At 37.0% G+C, this 18,685-nt stretch overlaps 1 protein-coding gene across 2 annotated transcripts in view; it reads right to left on the bottom strand.

The window, feature by feature from the left end:
* The window catches only part of LMBR1 (limb development membrane protein 1), a 67,822-nt gene that overhangs the window by 21,580 nt on the left and 27,557 nt on the right, over nt 1-18,685 (bottom strand). For both annotated transcript variants that reach the window (XM_027450438.3, XM_072033836.1), the window contains 2 exons: nt 1,607-1,733; nt 1,066-1,134 (listed from right to left, as the gene is read on the bottom strand). In XM_027450438.3, the coding sequence (XP_027306239.1) occupies nt 1,066-1,134; nt 1,607-1,733 (196 nt within the window). The remainder of the gene's footprint in view (nt 1-1,065; nt 1,135-1,606; nt 1,734-18,685) is intronic.

Genomic DNA, 18,685 nt, shown 5'->3' with positions numbered 1-18,685 from the left:
GGGCTTTATGTAATTTCAGTGATTTGATTGTCTAAGTTACAAGTGACTGTTCTAAAATTGGCATATTATCCCAATGATTGGAGTGAACTGCTACACAGTAGCCCCAAAACACATGCTAAGTTTTCAGCTCTGCTGAAACTGACAGCAAGGCACATGTAAAAGTCTGTAAGCCAAGTTCCCCAACAGGAGGTTGAGCAAATGTTGTGAATCAGTCTCAAAGAGCCTAGGTGTTCATGAATGAGATGGTCAGAATCTCATTACTTCCCCACCTTCCATTACCATGGATTTAAGAATCTCCACATACAGAGAACCTGAGGAGACTCAGCCAAGTTCTCCCAGTAACACCTTTCATAGACTGATCTGCTTAGTTTTATGTAAATGCCTCAAACTACCATCAATCTCAATCCTTTATCCATAGCAACAGCCCTATAAATGCTAGCTGTAAACCTTTAAAATCTAGAAAATGGGTGAAAACATGATGATCTAGAAAAGGAGATGATGTGCCCCCCCTCTTGGCATTTTTTTTTTTTTTTTTTAAATAATAATTCAGGGGGCAGTGGAGGCATGAAACTATAAGTGCAGTTTGAAGCCTCCCATCATCTTTTCTACTCTCCTCAACAGGGACAAGAGAATTCTGTCTATGACCAGTTGGAATAAGTTTGGTTTTGTTGTTGTTTTAAAAAACACTGCATTTGTTTTGTATAAAACCAAGTAACAGATCTCTGGACTGGCCAGATACTAGTTTCATGACTGAAAGTTAGCTGTGTTGTGTTCTTGCTTCTGCCTTTACAGGAATATTTTCATTTAAAAAAGGGATAAGGATAGTTTACTGAACACAGGACAAACTAAGTATTCTATGAAAATGTAACTGGTTTACAAACTTCAGAATTCAAATATATATAAATATAAATTCAAATATAACAAGGTTATACTAAGATTCTAACTTATAAAAATACATATATTTTTTCATATTTAACTTTCATATTGAAGAACAATTCCCTTCGGTCTTTAAAAAACAAATAGAAGCATTCATCTTTTGGAAAAAAAAATCAGGGAAATACTTACACAGAAGTAACAAGCATCCCATCAGTGATATACAGGAATATAAATATGGGAGGTAGAATTCCCAGAGGTCTGCAAAGAACACATTAAGCACAGCCTTAGTTCATTATGAATAGACTACTTATGTCACAAATACAACTGAATTAGCTTCTTTCCCTAAGATTTCTTCTCCAGGATTGAAGAATTTCTGTGTTTTGAAGTATAAACTAAGAATTACTCAGTTAATAAATCTGCAGGCAACAAGCTGTCCTAGCACTTTAGCATGAAAAGTATCTTCATCTTTTATCCCTATCCCACTTAAATCACTTGCTTTTAACATATAGATACACAACATCGCATCCACAGGAGCAAGAAACATCTCACCATGCTAGAAACTGACTTAATAAGCTTACTGAACAGAAAAAATGGCATTAATTAAATTAATATGACTTAACCCGCGCAATACTCAGAATATTTACTAGAAATACTTTTATTTGAAAATATCCATTTCTAAAATTAAAAAAAGACAAAAGCATTTTTTGTTTGTTTTTTTAAAATTCCATACCATACAACGACTCCATACTGGCAGCATCATTGTCTATTAGAGCTGAAGCCACCCATACGATTCCAAGGATAAGCAGTGCAAGAAGTATAAGCATTACAAGAGTTTCCAAAATGCGCGCTCTGATCCCCTGTGGGCAGAAGAGGAGAAAAAAAAAAAAAAACACAGCAAAAGAACTTTGAATCCTTGAATCCGATATTTTCAAACATAAGAAAAATACAAATAAATAGCAGTTTCTTATGCCTAAATATATATCCATGTTTTATCGCATAGACAAAAGAATAACATGTAATGCACATTTAAAATACAGCCTTCCGTGTGCATAAAAAAAGGAAGTACTTATGGCTTTATAATGCCTGGATTGCGTTTTTCCCCTTAAAACGACAGAAAGATGTTCTAAATTGCATATGCCTTACAGTTCTCATTAATCTCATTATTCCATAAAATATTCTTTATACGATATGATTTTGCCTGAGCATTTTTAAAAGATGGATTACTTTCCTAATACTTTCAGCAAAGAAAAGTGGATTAGCAAATTTTTATCTATGATTCCAATCAAGGGAATGGAAAGCCAATTATGGCAAATAGCCAAATAGCCCAGCAAGCATTAAAGCCCGCGTAGGTACAATGCACCAATTTCGTTAAAATACATTCTTCAGCTGAAATTGCTTCTGCACAGTCTACAGAGCCCTCAAGCGTATGGCCAGAGAACTGCTCCTGCTTGGCCTGCCCACACACCGCCGCAGCCGCATCCCACAGCTCCCAGCCCTGCAAGCTCCACGCTGAATCCAACTTCTCCCTTGTGCCACACAAATCACAGGTCTACGAGGTTGTACCGCATTTTTCCTCATGAGTAAATGCTGTAACTACTCTAATCGCTGTGTTACATCTGCAAATCTAAATATACCAAATAACACCAGAAATCCTTTTTAAGTACTGTTTTTTTAACACTAACTTTATTAATAGTGTGGTTGGGACACTTTCTTTAGAGGTCTTTACCCTTAACAGAATTGCTGTTCATATAATGTTTTTTTCTTCAGTTGTCAGCATGTGTCTCCAGGAACAAACCCAATCTCTTGTTTCTCACACAGGCTCACCCGAACTTGGGCATATTCTACTGAAAAAAAAATCTACTTCAGAGGTCGAAGAAGGGAGCTTTACTTCATTCTTTGCCCACTCTCACTACCCCTTCTCTCACTGCTTAACACACTGCTTAATAACCTTCACACAACACATCCACTGAAAGTTAGGTTCCTGACACGGCCACAGCATCCAACGATGAATGAAGAATTTACACATCCCAACCATGTGCATTTATCTTAACTGTGTGCGTTTATCTCCTATAATACACGAATTCCTCTCTGCCATCAGTCCCTACAAAACAGCCAGCATAAAGGTAGCACGAACGAAAAAAAAACAGACAAATAGAGACCTTCACACAACTCCCCTGAAGGCTTATGTGGGCAGATCAAGACAAACTCCATAAAGGCTCTCTAACACCAAATTTCAAACTAAAAGGTGGTATGGATAAGATATGGATTTGCTCCTAGGATGTATTTTGTGTACAATAAGTTACTTTGAGGTTAAGTTATTAAAAACTAATTTTTACAGTGCTCAGAAACTAGCTTTGTCTTCTCTGAGTTATTCTGAAGCCAAGCACCTAAGCCAAATCTATGTATTTGAAGATGAAAGATGAAGATGAAAGCCATATATTAAATACTAGAACTTCAGCAATAGGTTACCAGAAAACAAACGCATTACAGTCCAATCTTTGTGTTGTAGTTCTGTTCCCCTCTCCACAAAAAAAAATCATGAAGTTATTGATTTTAAAAAGAGCTCTGTAAAAACAGCAATCTGAACTTAAGAGGTACCTAAATGCAGTAGGTTTGGCAAGTTTTATCTCCGAATTTATCTACATCAGTCCTCCTTTCAGTAAAGAGCACTGATACAGAGCCTTCACTTTGCAACAGTAGAAAGTCACAAGATTAGAAGAAAACCCAAAACAACCAAGGACACAAGAATGCAGAGAGATCTGCTCCAAGCTTTACAAAATGCTTGACGACTCCTCTCCTTGGCAAAGGAAAACATAATCCTGTCTTCTGGGCTTCTGACGGCCTCAGCCCCAAGAAGTGGAGACCATTTTAAGACCATCTAGTTCCAACCCCCCTGCCATGTGCAGGGATGTCACCCACTAGATCAGGGTTTTGAATAATTTTGACCTCAGAAAATTAGATCAATCTATCAATCTCCTTCCATTCTCAATAGATACACCTATCTTCACATTTACATGATGCATCAACAGTACTGCAGCCTCTCATAGAGAAGCGCAACTGACAGTTCACTCCAAGTGCGAAGCAGGTTTTATTTTTGCATTATAAACATGAGATACACACAAGATTCAAGAACTGATGATCATTAAAAAAATATTTTGAAAAGCTTTAATGAAGTGACGAGGCAGAAACATTTTGTCATAGGCATAAATGCCTGGGAATTTTTATTTTTATTTTTTATTTTTGAAAAGATGCTTAAGGACATCGGTGAATACTTACTCGTTTATGTGCCTACAGGACTGTGCTATATTTACATACACACATAGAAAATTCCTGGAGAAGTGAGCTATAGATAATTGGTACTTTTTTTTTCCTGACAGTAGGTTTGTTTGTTCAGGTGTTTTTTCTTGCATAATATTCCTCAAAAAAATAAAGTTTTCACATTAAAATTAGTAATATCACTAATTTAAGAGCTGGACCAAATGCTGTACTACTGACTCTCTAGAACAGAGGAAAAAGAGGTAGATCCAAGCAAGAGACACATAACATTTCATTTCAAAGAAAGCAAAATTATGCAAACCAACCTTGAAATTCACTGCTGAATTTTTTGATTTTGTGAGCAAAGACCTCCCCACTGACTTTTTTTTCATTTTGGCTTAACATTTCTTCTTTGAGTCATTTCATTTGCCTTCTCTCCCACAGTCCCATTATATTACTCAGCTTTCTTAGACAAACAAAATGTCATGGCACATCTCTGTGGCACAGAACATATTGCCACTCCTGTTTCACAGAATACTTTACTGCACTTTTTGAATCTATTTACTCCCCATTTTTCTTTGTGGGAAACAGAACACGAGGTTTAGAGTCTGACATCTTCAAAAACAGCAGCAAACACATCTAAAACTGGAGATTTTAGACCATCTTGTAAGAGGATGTTTGTTGTTTATGTACAAGACAGATATGATGATGTAGCCTGAGTGCAGAGTTAACAAATGAGTACAATATGGAAACGTGGTGTACATGTAGGTATGCAGGACCACTTCAAAGTAACATTGCAGCTAAGCAAGGAAAAACTCAAGTCATACAGTGCTAAATGTCAGAAAAGTGACTGCATTTGTCACTTTTTGTTGGCAAGTGACAAGTTGGAGAAATCCTTTGATTTCTCATTGGTGTGCAACTGGAAACCATGGAAACCTTTATCACAGAAAGGAAGGAGGAGACCTGCAAGCAAGCTGTGCACGCACATGTGTGCGTACTCTTGAGTACTGGGTAGATGAGGGAGGGAGGTGCAACAGTCATCTTTGATTTCAGACTTTTCCAGTTCAATTGTTGAACTGGGAGAGCACTTCCAATCACCGCTTAACATTCCCATGGAAGCTAAACTGATGACAAGAAAGAAGAATGGAAAAATAGTTCATATTTTTAACTTTGCATATTGTTTTAGTGAAGGAAAATGAATTTGTCCAAGTCTTCATCTGGTCTTCCTTTCCTAATGGTCCTGACCGGTAGGTAAGAACAGGCAAAGTACACACTACAAAACCAAATATCTTGCATCAGGTGTTACAGAGACTTGTTCTATGTCAACTTCGAAACCCTGCAGTACTTATGTTAGCATGCAAATTTTGAGGTCAAATCCCTTGCTTTCTCTTGGCCAATTAGCTGCTGGGGATGCAGGTTAAGTTGGAGAAGCAACAGCAGCAACAAAATATTTTAAAGTCTTTTTAGCAGTGTTAAAATACCAGATACTGAAAGCAAAACCACAAGCTACAAAAAAATGCAATTGTGTATGACGTAATGAAATAGGGAACGGAGATAAATGTAAAGGTGGTGGTGGATTTCCTGTATTCGCTGCTATATGCTAAGTGTATTGTTGTGACTCCAGCTTCCTTTTGTGGGTACAAAGAGAGAGGAGTGGGAAGGAAAGAAGGGAAGTAGGAAGACCTATGAAAAACACATTCCTTTTTAACAAAAATCTCCAATCCTATGCTTTACACTGGATGATTTGGCAGTCAGAAAGAGTAGAAAAAAAAGTTTTTAACTGACATTGACAAGTACCAAAAAGGAAATGGATGGAACAACACGCACTCCCTGAAGATCTCGAAAACAAGCATGACATGAACAGAACTGATTTATTATGAAGAGGGGCTCAGAAAGTATCCTCAGTTTTGTAGGAGTTGCCCTTGCACCCCAGTAAAGATGAGGGAAGGCTATATAAAATGTTAAAAACAAGAAAGGTGAACTGGAAGTGAAGTACAAAAGCAAAAAGGGAAAGAGACAGCAATAATGTGAGTTAAAACAATGCACTGGAAGCGTTGGGAAGAAGAACCTATCTCTAGTCTTCAATTTGTGCATAATTTCTTGTGTAGGCCCAAAAATGAGAGGAACATTGTTCCCAACATGGACTCATCCACTTAGCACTGTCCTTTAGGAACTATAAGCCACAAAAATTACATTTATTTTGCTAGCCAGTAACTTTAGTTTTGGTAGACCAATTTTAAAAGTCTTTTTCCATGAAGGTATCTGACAAAAGATCAACTGTCACTGCTTCCAACACTACAAGCACGTGATGATCTTTGATAATTGCTGAACAGGAAATCAAAACACATCAAAAAGCTTGCCATTTCCTCAAGTTTCAGATCATCCGTAAAGCAAAACAAACAGGCTTCTGAAGGTAAATTACCTGCACGGTTCCCTGTTGTCAGGAAAGCAGAAGCTTGGCATCATAGAGGCCAACTTGATGCAAAAAATCTTTTTTGGACGGAGGATGGAAAACAATGTGGTCAACAAAAACTTCAGAAACTAATTACTATAATCTGATAGATACTACAATTAAGATGTTTATTAAGACAATTGGGGAATTAAGACAATTGGGAGAAAAAGATTGGCAGATGGTACCCTCTAGCCCCACACCCCTTTATTTTTTCCAACTTCAAAGAAAGTTTCTCAGTCTAGACTCAACAGCTCACCTACACTTTTACTCACAGCACATTTTCAAAATTCATCCAGTTCTTTAAGGCATGCACTTAACCAAGTGAAATATTTTGTTAAAGAAAAGATGTCCAAAACATCAATCCCAGCAGCCTGGAACTTGCCAGAAGCCTAGTAATATCTGTCATCTTCTGTGTACACTAACGAGGGGTAAAAAAACAAAACCAAAAGATGAACAAAAAAAGCATTTGAAGCTTCCAAGGCATGCCGACAAATAAAAGCTATCCTAAGAACACATTCTAAGGATCCTGCGGTTTGTAAAGCCTTGGAGATGTCTGACTCTCAGGCATCTTTAAAAATCAATTGCTGAGACATTCAGAAGTTTTTATAGATTGCTTAATCCTGAGCTACTTACACTGCCTGTAGCAGTGGGCCTAAGGGCTCATGTTTCCAGAAATGCTGTATTTGAGCAAGGAAGATTAATTATTTTACGTGTTATGTTGTTGTTTTTTTCATTTTATTTTTTAAACTCTGAAAGGCATCTTCAGAATCTTGCCAATAAATAACCAAAATGTGTTAAAAACAGCACATGGCCTAAAAAGTGAATTCTTCTGAAAAGCCCAGTGAAGTACAAATAGCAACAACAGTTCTGAAGGGATGACAGATATCATGCAGAAAAGGCAAAACGTGTAATTATTAAGAAAAAAAATTCCCCAATAAATTTGTAATAAATGGGATTATGATTACACAATTGAAACACATTAGGATCAATGTTTTACATTGTGTGTGTTTACACGTAACACCTAGAGCTTGGGTTTTACTTTACAAAAGAATGTGTGTTCGACGATAGTTTCTTACAGCTTTTCAATAAAGAAAAGGGAAATCTCTTGATAGCTGATTCAAGAATTTTTTCTTTCATTTTAAATTTTATAACTATTTTGTATTGTTATATGATATGATATTACATTTATATCATCCAAATAGTTCACCATTAAGTTAGCATAAGTAACAAGTGAAGACCTTGCACTATGCAGTGACTGTCCAAAAGGTTTCAGGTGTTTTGCCTGACTAGCAATTAGCACAGGAATCTTTCATTATTACAACAAATCACAGGGATAGGGCATAGGCTAGAAACCTGCTGAGTGCTCCCCTCTTCACTTAGAAGTCACAAAAATTCAGGAAAAGCTCAAAAGGACATCTCTGATGACTGTAATCCTTGCAAATCTAGGATAAAACACGCACCACATGGCCAGGGAATGCACTGGTTTGTCTTCCAAGCGATGGTACAACCCCATGCCAGCAACACACAAGCTGCTACATTTTGGGAAAAGATCACATAAACGATAGCAATCAAGACATTCCTTGCTCATTTTTGATCTTCCAGTTGTGATTAGGAACACATTTTTCAACAGTTTAAGCTTTATAAAGATTTCAACATGTACGTACAGATAATATTTACCAAGAGTTCTTGTGTTTTAACACCAATGAATGAGCAGAAGAGCTTCCAAAACATTATTTTCACTTTCCATAAAAGCCCAAACTGCTGGTAAAACCAAAGAACTGCAGCCCCACCTCAACTAAAAGCTTTTCTTCACTGGAACACTTCTTGGCTGTAGTAGTTTTGATGAACAAATTACTAGCTCCTATAAAATGGACATTTTTGGAACTACCTTACAGATGCAAAGCGTTACATGGATTTTGGGTGGTTCCACACTGTAATTTGTTTGCAAATTTTACAGAGGAAAAAGGCAATTATCAACGAAGTACAAATTACAGCGTGTTACACACGAGAACAAAGAGTCCTAACAATGTTTCTATGGTGCTGAAAACTTAAACACAGTTCTGCTTGGATATCTTGACCTCTCACAAGGTAGGTAAACATTACTTTTTACACTATGCCCTGAGCCATAGGGAAAGCCTGGGAAACGTTTCTGCAATCATGGCACACTTAAAATACACACGAAGCCTATTGTTTTCACGTGACAAAACGGAGTCTCAGTTTTCTTAAGATTTGCTTAGCGAGACGCTGACTGCAACAAACACGCATGCTAACATCTGGAAAAAATAAACAGAAGAACTAAAAAAAAAACAACAGAATTACAGAAGGTACTGGATTGGAAATGTTATATATTGAAGTCTGCTATCTTTTTAGCACCTGATACCCTCTTCTCCTGGTTTGCAAGCACTAGCAAAGACCTCACTTTAAAGCACTTTATAATCATTTCTACGTTTTGAAACTATACTTTGAACAACCTTTGCTGTGACGTATTCAAGACAGTGCAAAAATGAATTTCTTTATAATTGAAAAAGAGGCATTCTCCATCAGGTATCAAGGAAATACAAACTAAATTTAGCATATGGATATATTTAGCTAACTCAAATTATTGAATCAAAACCAGCCAATGCCTCAGAGCCTTTATAGAACAAACTAAACATTTTTGATCAAGAAATAATGCATCCAGGCAACAGATTCAAACAACAGGAAAATAGTTTTGATGCCCATGCAGGAATTAAAGACTAACTAGTGCTGACCATAACTCCTCCACACTCTCTTCCCTTACACTGAAATTTTCTGGCCTGAAGGCACCTTAAAACCAAAATGAACACACTTCTCTCACAACACAGCAAGTATATTTTAAAGCTTGTATTTATTTTCTATTCATTACAAACCTTACAATTTAATATTCACAGAACAAGCAAGTTCCAGCTAATTTCTGCCAGTATCTTTTCCCAAGTGATTTCAGCAGTTACTATTCAATGGTTATCATTCAATGAAAGAGGTAGCTGAAATCATCTGACTGTACAGAATAGTTATACAGGATAACGAACAAAATCCAAGAAATTAAGACAGCAGAATTGGAGAGAAAAAAAAATGAAAATTAAAGGATCTTGATGGAAAAAGAAAGTATGATGTCTTTGGGTACCAGCTATAAACATGAAGCAAGAAGTACAGGGACTACACGTACCAAATTGGAAATGATGGTATAAACTTGCATAACAAGGGGTCACCAAGAAGGTGTCTGTTTAGTAGACTGGTAGAGCTGACATCTCTCCAGAATACAGTACATGCAGTACATGGTGGAGTGCCAAACACCTACACCCTCTTCTCCAGGGCCCCAGAAAGCCTTCTGGCCCTAACCACTGTGTTACCACGTTCTGGTTCCATACCCGTCCAGTCTTCTTGTTGACATGACTGCATGCAAATAACTTGCTGAAATAGCCTAAGAACCAATACGAGCTCCCAGCAGATTTGCATCCTAACTACAAGGATGGAAAATTGTTCTCTCACCTTTTTTTTTTTTTTTTTTTTTTATTTTTAAACCCCCGGGGATCTATTGAACTATCCGAGACAAGACAAACTCCAGAATAACAACATGAGTCATCTGTTGTCTGTGTCATTGTTTCAAATAGGTGGGTTCAAAGTACTTAAGGAAAGAGCACACGCCTGACTTCCACATCAAGGTATCATTCTTGCACATTTAACATAGAAATAATGTACTGGGAAAAAAAGTCCTTCAAAATTTTAAAAGAGAAGACATACCAGTCTCATAAAAGCTAGACAGGATACCAGAGAAAAAGCAAATATCTACTAGGTGGAAGAAAATAATTACAGCCTATGGTTGTCACATGTTACAGCCTGCTCTTCCCTCATATGCAAAAACTGTTATATACCAAAAAAAAAAAAAAAAAAAAAAAGAGTACATCAAAGCTCTTATTAAAAAGGAGAAATGCACATCTCCTATTGATACAATAGTAAAAGCATAAAACCGTTTAGGGGAGAAAGGCAGGAAGATGTGAAAGGATACATATAGTGAAATTATGGCTATCCCCTCACTATCCCCTTCTCCTCCTCCCCCCCCCCAAGTTTCCTCTGTTGTTCCATTAGCTAGCTCAGCCCTCACTAATTAGCTCTTAGGTGCTCCACTCCCTCCGCCTACCAAGTTTCCTACACTTTCCCAAGCCACCTGCAACAACAACAGGGGAGCTGTGGGATTTCTGACAGTGTGAGCCTCCCTACAATCACTTACTTTTGGATGAGAAAGATTCTTTCCTGCTAGACTGGAGCGATAGGAAGAAAAATAGATATTTTCCATCTTCTTTATAGCTTGGCAGGGGATTAAAATAAGTAACTTAAAAGTATAAAGAAAGACTTGGAATTTCTGATAGTGTTTCTGGTGGAAAGAAACCATAAAGATCTGTTCTCAGAAGCATATGACACGTAGAACACAGATCACTATTAAAGTTCTAAAATAAAGAGAAACCTTGAGTTTTTTTTGGTGTCAATCTCTGCTATCCATGGCATGGGTAAATAAGACAAGGAAGAGAGCACCAGACTGCTACAAGTTCCTTTTAATAAACTGGGAAACTGTTCAAAAAAAGCTGCACCAAGACAAATAGAAACATGAAAGTGGTCAGGGATGAGAGACGAACTCATTGCCTTCTTCAAGCCTTTAACTCAGACACGCTTAATGCTTAGACACCTGCCTTTTTCCATCAACCGAAAGAAGCAACTTCTAGCTCCCCTGGATCAGTCATTTTAGGCACCTTGCATTTAAATACTTTCTCCCTTCAGTCTCAAAGAACAACACAAGTTTCTATATAAATGAAATAATTATATGAATTTTATTATAAACTGAGAATTTACAAAAACTAACAAGAAATCTATCTCATGATTTTTAGATATGCAGCTATCAGTACCACAAACAAAAGAGTCTACAGAAGGTATTAACAGTGTTTCCATGAAAAAAAAAAAAAAACACCTATTCATTTATGCCTTAAAAAGAGCATCTACAACGTCTCAATCATTTCAAAGGATTTCAATTCCAAGTTAATGCTTTGCTGCACAAAAAGTCCAGTAACAAAAATAAAATACAACTCCCACAGGACTACATTTCTAGAACCTCCAGCTTCAATTCACATCAGTCTAAAATGAAGAGCTCCCAGCACAGTATTGGTAGCTCTACCACCTGTATGCTTTACAAACATGTACATAGCTTGTGTGTTTTTACTCATACAGAACTCTGTAAATTAGAATAAGCTCAAAGAAAAAAATATAAGTGTAAAATAAAAACACACAAGTGATGCGTTCACTAAGAGAGCAACAAAGATTCACAGTTTACTCCATTTGGAGGGCTGCAGCTACCTGTTAAAGCTTTTAGCAAAGAATTATGGAAATTCCACAAAATATGAGCACGCTAAATACAGCAGAACTTTGTAGCAGCTGAACTGCACAAGTTCAGAACGATGTAGGAGTGGGGAAAGCACAGGAGTTCAGCAATGCTTTTTGTTCCTGGCTCAGGCGAGGTGGAATAACTAATGCTCCAGTGCTAGCTTCTAGAGCCTAATTAGTTTCACAGATGACTACCTACACATGCAGGAGTCACCTAATACAATTTCTTACAGTATGCTAGCAAAGTAACGGTCAGGAATCCGCATTTTGAAATAACACTAAGTTTGTTTGGGATTTTCCTTGCACAGTATTTTTATCACTAACAGGCTTTGTTTTATTCTGTTATTGTACAGATTTTTAAAACTGAAACACATGAAAATGTTGCAAGGCCATACATTAACCTGACGTTTTGCTCTTCTATCATCTTTGAAGAACTGTTCGAAAAAGTAAATTATAATCTTAACCCCATAAACAACAGCAGAAAGGCAGAACCATTGCTCAGCTATGAAGTCACAATGAGGCAGGTACTGCAGATAAGCTACACTGAATAAACTACACCTTTAGTTTATCTCCTGTTGCCTTATTTTCTGTAACTTGCTTTCAGGCATCTTTAAAAGAAGTACATTTTAATTTATGGAAGCAACCAACTGACATTTAACTACTTCAATGAAACGGAGCACAGATCACATCTCATCACATCTTGATCCAATGTGTGCAACAACCAATATCCACTTATTTCCCCCCTCAGCTGTCCTCAGATACAGAACTGTTATATATATTCAGCAAACCATAGATCTCCTTGTGGTAGCATAAAAAGGTCGGATTTTGCTCATAAAGTCCCCGGTGGAGTTAAGCAAGATGTTTTATAAAACCACATGAAAAGTTTTATATATGTACAAAAACAAGTCCACACTAAGCCATTCTTCCTCAATAGCCAAAGAATGCATGTTATTCACCTAGAAGTTGCTGTCTTGTACAGAAATGCTGTCTTGTACTTTGTTCTTAAGTGTCTAAATACAGACACTACGCTAAATTACACATGTGGAAGTCTAGGTTTTGAAATACAAAAATGAATATAACAAACATTCCCAACTTCTTCTCGACCTGTAGAGAGTGATTTTCAGGTTCTTACCATCTTCAGCTTGCCTTAGTTACACTCATTCTGAAAGGACAGAAGAGATCCCTGCTTTACTTTTATACACAAAGCTGTTCTCCTCTCCTACTAATCCCCAGTATAGTTACATATTCCAATCACAGCTCCCCAACAGCAGCCCATGCACTCACATAACTCTTTTCAGAGTAATTTCATGAAATACATGCTTAAGGTAAGAAATTCTCTTTTCCTCTGCAGAACTGCAAATAAAGGACCTGGTGGTATAAAACTGGGATTTTAGCATGTTTTCAGAGAATCCACTGTAGACACCTGTCAATGTGACGTGCTACCAAGTAGAGCAGACTTCTTCTATCACTCCCAGATACCTCAAGTTCTTCTCACATGCAGTATTAGATGTGCCTAAACTAACCTTTACATCGCAAATTATAAGAGCACCAAGTTCAGCTGTGCACAAGTTGTTTCTGAGACCTCAATGAAAGCAGCAAGCATATGAAGATTTCAACTCTACTATTTTCAAGGCAAAATTTACTATCAAATATATTCCTTCACTATCCAGCTTGCATCTTACAGATTATGTTACGAGTTTGTATGACTGTCAGGTAAGTATGCTTTTATAAGGGAAGAGAAGCCCTCATCGAGCTACTTGCCAGATCAGAACCACAAAATAATCAGGATTTGCTTCTAAACAACAACAAAAAATGTCTAATAAATATTAAGTGGTGTCATTTTAAATGACTCTGCTTTAAAGAACTAGACTTCATATCTGAACTTAAGATGTTAGCTTATGTCAAAAATACAAAACCAAACAGCTGCCTTTGATGTGACTGATTAAACAACTTTTGTCTCTGGTATTACTAATGGAATGAGCAAATGGGCTGCAATATAAGGTACAATAATTCAGTTACATACTAGTAAACATTTCATGGAGATCAGAGCACTAAAGTTTCAGTTCATGCTGAATGATTTTATAGACAAATAAATAAGAGCTAATACCAAATAAACATACGCTGTCAACAGGGTACCTCAAGACTATTTGGTGAGCCATTACCCACAGTGGCCCATGGCTATTGCCACTGGAGGTACAAGCAAGCATAAAACATGAAGTCAAATGCTGTTTCCAAACAAGGTTCAAGTCTCTTGCATTCTCCAGATTGCTTTCACAGAAAAAAAGCAGGACAAATGCAGAAAATTGACTGTTTAATTCAAGGCAATCTCCTATTAGAAAGGTTTTCCAAGCAACCTTCCCCAGGATTATATTATAGGGACAATTGCTTTCCATGAAATACTTGTTGCGATTAGCAAAGCAGTTTCTAAATAGTTCAAAAGTACCTGTGAACAGATTTCTTCTATTGGTTTCATCACATGGCAAAAAAATATACTCCCTACTTTTGCTGTAGGTATCTGTAGGATTCTGGTTTAACAAAATGTAGAGCACAACATGACAGTCTATTTTTTAAGTAGAAAAACATGGAAATTAGAATTTCCACATCCACCAAAAAAGGGAAGAAGCAGCCTTACTTATCTACATTTATTGAGGTTTACATTCCCAAAGCTTGAAAATGCTACGCACTGCAACATGATATATTTGAAATTTAAGCAGAGTTCAGTCTTACTATTTAGTCTCATTAACATACCTAGGAAAATATGTTTTTCAATTGCAAAGACAAATGTATCTATCAACTCCAACACTGGAGATGGAAGATGTACACACCATGGCTACTCAGCAAATGACAGCCTATCTTTACAGTAAAAATAAAGCTGTTTCTCTAAAAATGCTTGTAACTGTGCTTTCGCAGAGCTCCAACATTTCACTCCCTCCCCAAATAAATAATTTTATTTACAACGCACCTTCTTAAAAGTAGTGCTCCAGAGAAAAAGAGGAAGGAAGTGTTTAAGAGCAGAAATCTCCGTATTTCAGTATTTGGGACAGAAGCCTTGTACCAGGTTTTATTCACAAGGGCTAAGCTGCAACTGCTAACACAGGCAGGACTTGGCAGTCACGACAGCCAAGTTTTATACAGTAGCAAGCACTACGCAGTAAACTGCTCTGAGCTCTGGCCCATCTCACCTGCCTTAACCGTATGAATAAATTGCTACATATTTAAGTGGTGGTTTTTATTAAAAATAAACTCAACTAGAATTCGGGAAGAGATATCAAGGGAAGGCAAGCAGATGGAGAGACTGGCTGACACATAACAATAGCTGGTGAAATATTACTCTTATTTTCTGTAATAAACACCAAGATCAAAACATTATGCAAGTTAAATTTCCTTGAAAGGTTCCCAGCAGGAGTTTTCCTTTTTGTTTGTGCAGTACGCGATTTCCTCTCACCCACAAAAAACATACCAAGAATGTGCATGTGCCACTAACACTAAGCAGCACTTCCTTAATCACTCATTTCCAACAATTTATGGATGATCAGTGGCAAAAACGAGCAAAAATAATGAAAGCATGCAATGAAAGCTCATTGAGACAAACCGGCTTGGACTTCCTACTCATTTCTGTGTCTCTTTAAGATGGGGGTCTGATACAAATTAGCCACTGGGAAAAAAGTCATCTGGTCATAAAATACAGTACAGGGTCACTTTTATGTAAGTTTGCCAAAAGGGACATAAACCAGGACAATTTCAAACTGTGACACAGGATAGAAGTATATTAAAAAAATCTTTGTTCCTCCTCCATTGTGCTGTCATGTTGCTCAGCTTTATAGACGTTCTGAGCACCAGCTCTGGCCTCTTCGCTTCCACCTGGTCTACCTAATTAATTAAGCAAGGAAGTTACCTCAAATTTTTGTACTATTTGTTTTTATTATCATGCACTTCTTTTGATGTTCCAGGAGTTAACCTCTTAATCCACAGACTCTGTGTGCTGTGTTCTGAACATTTTGGGATGTCTGGATAATTTGGATAATTGGTCAGGATGTTGCTGTCGCTCATGTTAAACTTTATGCCATGACTTCAAGTTCAAAGATCAGTATTAAGGTAAAATGCTTCATAAAGCCTTTTTAAAACTCTACACTCCTGATCACACAATATCTAGTTATACCAGTTTCTCACGGTGGTAAATGGCACTATTTGTACTTTCTTACAAGGAAATTACTCCTAAACATCTTTATCTTTGTCAACTTCAAACAAATACAAATTTCAGTTGAAGTTACATCAAGAGAAAGCATATTTTAAAGGTCAAGAAAAGGTACAGCAATTACCTCCTCAAAAAGGCTCGCCTCCTTCACCCAGCAGCACACATGTAGTTTCTGTGCAGTCTTATCACCCATGGAAACACCAGCAGCATAAACTACAGAGCCTCCACTACAAATACCACAATTTCAGAATAATAAGGGATGAGGTTAGTTCTGACATTAAGAAACACGGCTGACACCTTTGTTTCACAGCTGTACTATAGAATTTGTGAAGGTTGGCGGCAAAGAACTGAAAGAGGCTCTAAACAAGAAATAAAGTGACACAGACTCTACGAAGGAAGAGAAGAAAAATTTAGAAGGACATCAAAACATTTTGAAGACCGGTACAGGACATTAAAGTTACTTCAAGCTATCCCAATACTTCATTTAATAGCACTGGCTAAGGCTTAATATATTGAAACGATCTCTGACTACTTCAAGAATCTTGAAAAAGCTGACTCACACGTCCATGTAAGTATCCACATGTGCACAAATACACATGATGGGTACAGATATATACAGATATACATACACCCATACATACACTACTCCAGTTAACAGAAGCCTGCACATGCAAGGATGGAAATAAACTATAGCAAGCACTTAAGCTCTTTAAAAGGGCATGGGCAACCCCCCTTAGGCCCAAAATGCCCTTTTTGAATTACCGTAGTGGTTTTAATTAAAAACTAGGCAGAAAATCAGTTTGATTTCCAGTACAACATTGCATCCGTCCACGGTGAGTGCCTAATTTCCGTATTTCTCCCCTCTGTGCAATACCCAAGTGCTTGGTTGTTTTAAACTGTTGCCCTGGGGAAGGCAAAGAGTCTGTAAGAGGGGCCATGTGCCATTTAGTAAGTATACTAGCAACCAAGAAAAAAAAAAAAAAAAGCTATGGTAAATTGGAAGATAGTTAATCAAACCCATTCAAATTCATTAAACTTAAACAGTTAAGGGGGGCAATACTTCCAGAAAAGAATATGGAAAGAAAAGGTACACAGAACTGAAAATTCTAACCTATGAGCTATCTGAATAAAGCTTGCAACAAGTTCACATGATAAGTAGATAAAAATCAACTTTTTGCATAATCTGTGATAAACACTCAGATGAAAACTTTGGGGATTAGGCCCATATGTGATAATGACAAACATCACTGTCACGACTTAAGCTGAACAAAGAAATCCAATAAAAAAATAAAAAGATGATTCAATTTCAGAACTGAACTTCTTATTCATTTTTTCTGAGCTTCTATTAAAATCCAACAAGTAGTTCTTACACAAAAACCTTCAAATGGACGTCCTGACTGCACGCCTAAATCCCAAGTGACCCATTTATTCATTATAACAAAAGTAATTCAATGACAAATTTAAGATGGCCTGCACAGAAGCTTCCCATGGAACAGTCTTTTCATCCATTTTTTACCCGAACAGGTATCTAACAATCAACTGCTTTCCCTACTCCACATGCCCAGCTCCCAACTGAAAGATGAAAGATTAAAGACTCCATATCCTGTGCTAAACGTCTTTATTCAAGATCTTCACATTTACAATATGATCATTCTTCTCTTAACTGCTGCAAGTTTTGCCAAATGTATGAAATATTTCTTTAAATTGAGATCACTAAAACCTGATTTTGCCAATTAACAGTAATAGCATTTGAATGACCTTTTTTTTTTTTTATAACCCTGGCCCATTAGTCTGATGTGATGAATGACAAAATATGATGTTTTTTTAAAAAATAATATAAGTAAAATCATAAACAAAGTAGTTTCTTAAAGTACCAGAATTCTACATGGTAATCATCGTTTCAAAATCTTGTCTGAGGAGAAAGATAACCAACATGCCAAAATATAACAGAAGACCTTTCTTGACATCTGCAGACAGATTATGGTTTTTATCTCCTATAGCTTTATAAATGGCTTTATAAATGGTTCCAAGTGTAAACATGTAATAGCGACCCAAATTCTCTTGACACTGGCTACCATACATCCCATTCATATGCTTGATAGTTAGAGCATAACTTAAAGTTTTAGGTAAAGTCCAAGTTTAGTGCAGCTGGGTTGCATAATGCATTTATTATAGACAAAGCTACAAGTCAAGGGGACACACCGGCAGTACCATACACAGTACCTTAAAGAAAAAAATCCATGGTTTTGGTTGGACTGCAGAAGACAAATCCCACTAAAGTCAGCTAATTTACACATTAGCTCTAACAAGACACTTAGAGACAAAAGCCAAATGGAATAGCCTCCACCTGGAAACTGAAAGGTCAAACTGAGTTGCTGAAAGTGTTCTCAGCCCTATGGATACCTGAAGCAAAGGAAGGAGAGGAAAGCAGAACATTTTCCAGCCATGTGGGATAAGCAGAGTTAGCCCATGATCAGACTCCTTTGATGTTGAACTCATTAGTGTGGTCATACTGAAGT

This window comes from Anas platyrhynchos, chromosome 2 (assembly GCF_047663525.1).
Source record: "Anas platyrhynchos isolate ZD024472 breed Pekin duck chromosome 2, IASCAAS_PekinDuck_T2T, whole genome shotgun sequence".
NCBI lineage: Eukaryota > Metazoa > Chordata > Aves > Anseriformes > Anatidae > Anas > Anas platyrhynchos.
The sequence above is the reverse complement of the archived record's forward strand: the minus strand, read 5'-3'. Positions and strand labels throughout refer to the sequence as shown.